Genomic DNA, 4106 nt, shown 5'->3' with positions numbered 1-4106 from the left:
GCTGCAGCACTCAGCCAGGTAGTAGGAGTTGAGAGAGATGGAGCTCGGGTTTTCTAGACCATCATCTTCTCGTGTATTTGTGGGCATAGCCTTCTTTACATGAACGTTTTTCACACAGAATACGAATCTTTCCTTTCTGTTCCTATTACTATTATTATTATTATTATTATTATTAAATATGCAAAATCTGACCACAACAGTGTATCTCCCAAGACAGAAGCCTTTTACACATTGTTCTTCCAATCCACAGGCTAAAGGTGGTTTCACGGTGCTGACTTCCACTACTTCCAGGGATTACAGCACATTTCGGTTTGCAGGAGCTTTGTGTATAGATGTCCTATAATTAAGAGGTGGGTTTTTTTGGTGTGTAGAACAAAACCCGCAGATTGTAATCTAGTCTAGCAGGACTGAGGAGTCTGTGGACAAACATCACACAGACCGGGTACTTCTCACTCTCTGAAAAGCTGCTTCTCAGAAGTATTGACCTTTTTGCAACTCTTAAAATGTCTGCCAGCCAAACAGAGGTGTATATTACCAACATGTGATTTGCTAGTGTTACTCTGCATACTTCACAGGCGATCACTTGCCAAGGTCAACACAGTGCAGAATGAAATGCTGAAAGTTCTCCAGCTTAGCTGATTTTAAACCATCATTTAAAATGATCTGCACTGTATTAGATCCTGGCGATAAGCAGTATCCTTGGGACTGCATTTTGGTTGAGAGGAATGAGCACTGCAGCAATGTGTAAGAAATCATGAATAAAACCAGTGTCGTTCATGGTCTTGCATAAGGATTTCTACAAACAGAAGGCTCAGGAAGTGATCGCCCTTAACCAAGAAAGACTGTGTTTGAGTTAAGGCACTTGCATACTCCTGAAGCATCTGTAATTACAAGAGTGTGCGAATACCTTGTTTGTACCTCTGCACAACCTCAGTCCAGGGTTTTCAAACCACTTATTCTACCTGATGATTATTTGGGACCTATCTATACACACAGAAAGCCCATTCTGGAAAAGGCTCCTCCTGAATTACTCTGCGGGAAAGAAAACACTTACCTCAAGGTTACACAGCAAGGGCAGAAAGTGATTTTGAGGGAAGCAGCGCAGGATGGGGCAGGCTGGCTTTGCCCTGTGTCGGAAGCACAGCTGCCTGCTGCCCAGCTGAGCTGCACAGGCAGGGAGGTGCCACCTCACTTTCCCTGTAGCCCTTTGGGGGTGATGCGGCCCCTCGGTGTGCTCTGAGGACAGGGCCATCTCTAAGCTAGGCTTCCGTCATCCTCAGTTCAGCGACGCTGCTGAAGAGCAGTCAGGTGGTAACTTTTGGTGACAGACTGAGCTGGGCTGGGTTCAAGTGAAAGATTTATCAGAGGTGAACTACCACTTCCAGGCCCCTTGGCCACCCAGTGCTAACAACATAAATACAAATGGCAGATATAGCCTTATCCCACACTAGTGAGTTGTATATCCCTTCCCACTCAGAGTGTTTATCATAGGAGACATTTCTGGATGCACTGGAGGAGCCCATCTCTCCATCTCATTTCTGTCTTTTTTGGGGGGGGGGCTAGAAAAGTTTTGGATTACAAATAGAGCCGTGCAAAGGGCTGGAAATTTTCCATGGTAGAAAGACTTAGATTTAGTGCCTGGAACGAAATACTTGTTAACTCTGAAACTCACAAAGGCTTGACCTGGCTATTTCTAGACCCGTGTAAATGGAGTAATGAATTTTTGTCCTGGCTGGTGGGACCAAAGGAGTTAGAGGCAAATAGATCTGTATTGCTTTCTGAATATTGTGAAATGTACCTTGTGGATTGTGAAAGAGATACTTGTGGTTTGTTCTGACTAACTTTACTAAATTTGTCTCTGCCAGAGCACTGAGAATGACTGAGAGTAAAATTCCCTGCCAGGGTATCAAAGCTAGATCAAGCAGTTGTTTTACAAAGAGTCACCATGCAATTTTAGGGCCGAATCCTGGAATACATGTTCTGTCTCCATACTCAGGGAAAGAACCAAGGGCTTTGCCTGGGGCGGGGGGGGAAGGAAGCTGAAATACTACTTCTATTCTTGCAGAAAATAAAGGAAACTCTGCCCACAGCAGGAGAGGAATAGAGGGAGAATTTGACACTCCGCATTTTCGTTCCTCCATGAGCCGCCTCAGAATAATGCCCACTGGCGATGGGAGAAACAAGCTCCCAGGCCCCAGCCCGGCGAGACGCTCCATCTCCCGGCCCGGCACCGCCGTGACGAGGCAGGTCCCCATGCAGGCAGGAGCCGGGGGTGACCGAGTCTGGGCTGGGGCTGAGCACGGATGCTGGCGGGTATCCCGCAGCCGCGTCTCGCTGCCCTCCCCGATACCAGGGAATGCACTTAAAGAACCAGTCAGCTCTCTTACAGCACGTTTTATTTGCAGAGGGGTTTCCAGGGTAGCGCGTGTGTCCCGACCCCCAGGGCCTGTCTGCCCCGGGGGGACCCCGGGCCGGGGCCCGGCGGGGCGCTTGGCCCCCAGCCCCGGAGGGAGGCGGCGGGCCAAGCGGCGCTGGGGCTGCTCCTCTCGCCCGAGAAGCGTCGGCAGGACGCGGCTGGGCGCGGGGGGAGGCCCCGGCAGGAGGGCGGCCCCGGCGGGAGGGCAGCGGCCGCGGAGGCGGCGGCAGGCGCGGGGTGCCGGCCCCCCCGGCCCCCTCATAGCGCCTGGTAGGTCCGCCGGGGCGGCGGCGTCCCGGGCGTCCCCGGCCCCGAGTCGATGCTGGCGCTGGGTGAGAGGGAGTCGGCGTCGCGGAGGGGCAGCCCCGGCTCCTCCGCCGGGGAGAGGCGGTCCACGATGCTGGAGAGGCAGTCCAGGCTGGACAGGGCGCTGCTCTGCTCGGCGACATACCCTGCGGCCGGGGGGTGGGAGGCGGGAACGGCAGCGCGTTACAGCGGGGGCCCGCGCTGCCCTCCCCGAGTGCCGCGGGGAGCGGGGCGGCCTCCACGGCCCCCGCCTCCACCCCCCGCGCCCGCGGTCCGGCGGGTCGGGCTTACCGTGGGCCATCTCGGCGCAGTAGACGGCGTCGAAGCTGCTGCCTCTCGCCGACCAGACGGGGCTGCCGCAGTCGGCCTGCAAGACAGCGAGGGGCGAGTGCCGGCCCGGCCGCCGCCCCCCCGGGGGCCAGTGGGACGCTGCCCCCGGAGGGAAAGCGCCTTAAAGCCCGGCGGGGAGAGAGCCCCGGCGCCCGCGGGGGAGCGGGACAGCAGCTCCCCGGCCAGGCTGCCGCTGGCCAGCGCCTTCCCCGTCTCCCCCCGCCCCACGCCTTACCCCTCTGCTCCGCCGCGCTAAGCTGGGGGAGGCACGGGGAAGACGAGCCCCCGGAGGCTGGGGCGCTCGCTGGGTGCTCTCTGGCAGCGTTACCGTCCCCCCATGCATTCCCGGAAAGCCCATGTGCATGCTCATCGTTAAATCCGAGAAGAGGCCTGTTTTAACCCAAACCGTCCGCCTTTTCCTGGCGTCCGGCTGCATTCGGCCCGTCCCAGACCCATGGGACCAACCCCACGACGCTGGGTCGAGGCGGACCTGCCCGCGGGCCTTCCTGGGGTCCCCACACCCCCATTGCTCCTGCCCCTCTCTTACCATCCCATCGGAGCAGCTGGAAGTGGGGCTGGTCGGTTCGGAACAGCTCTGTCCCGGCAGGTGATAGTAGTTTTCGACCTGTTCCCTCAAGAGCTCCTGGAGGCTCTCGATGTATCTGATGGCGTTTCTCAGGATCTCTACCTTGGGGAGTCTTTGGTTGGGGTTGGCAGTGGTGCATCTCTTCAGGGTCTCAAAAGCCTGGTTCACTTTCTTCAGCCTCCTCCTCTCCCTCATGGTGGCCGCCTTCCGCCGGTCCATTGTGGTGGATTTTCTCTTGCAGGCTTTGCAAGCCCACATGAGGCAGTGGCCGGCCTGGTGGTGGCCGCTGGGAGCTCGGACATGCTCCTCTTCCTCGGAGCAGGCGGGCTCGGGGGGCTCGTGGGCGCCGAAGGGAGGCAGGTCCCTGGGCTCGAAATCCTCGGGGAACTCGCCCTCCGGGGAGGAGAGGCAGGAGCTGTCATAGAAGAGCTCGGACGGGGAGAATTGGCAGCTGTCCATCACCTCCAT

The 4106-nt window shown here is 57.2% G+C and overlaps 1 protein-coding gene across 1 annotated transcript; it reads right to left on the bottom strand.

The window, feature by feature from the left end:
- Window positions 1-2674: 2674 nt before the first annotated feature.
- On the bottom strand, window positions 2675-4106 carry MYF5 (myogenic factor 5). The gene is made up of 3 exons (XM_059817152.1): window positions 3600-4106; window positions 3014-3089; window positions 2675-2868 (listed from the first exon to the last, which is right to left on the bottom strand). The coding sequence occupies exons 1-3, from the start codon at window positions 4104-4106 to the stop codon at window positions 2675-2677; spliced, it is 777 nt and encodes a 258-aa protein (XP_059673135.1).

Source organism: Gavia stellata, chromosome 4 (genome assembly GCF_030936135.1).
Source record: "Gavia stellata isolate bGavSte3 chromosome 4, bGavSte3.hap2, whole genome shotgun sequence".
Classification (NCBI taxonomy): domain Eukaryota; kingdom Metazoa; phylum Chordata; class Aves; order Gaviiformes; family Gaviidae; genus Gavia; species Gavia stellata.
Note: the sequence above shows the minus strand (reverse complement) of the source record. Positions and strands in the feature narration are given on the sequence as shown.

Coding starts and splice junctions, on each gene's coding strand:
- MYF5 (XM_059817152.1), bottom strand. CDS start 4,106: ATGGAGGTGATGGACAGCTGCCAATTCTCCCCGTCCGAGCTCTTCTAT. Junction 3,090..3,599: donor CCAGCTGCTCCGATGGGATG/GTAAGAGAGGGG, acceptor GCTGTCTTGCAG/GCCGACTGCGGCAGCCCCGT. Junction 2,869..3,013: donor CTGCGCCGAGATGGCCCACG/GTAAGCCCGACC, acceptor CCCCGGCCGCAG/GGTATGTCGCCGAGCAGAGC.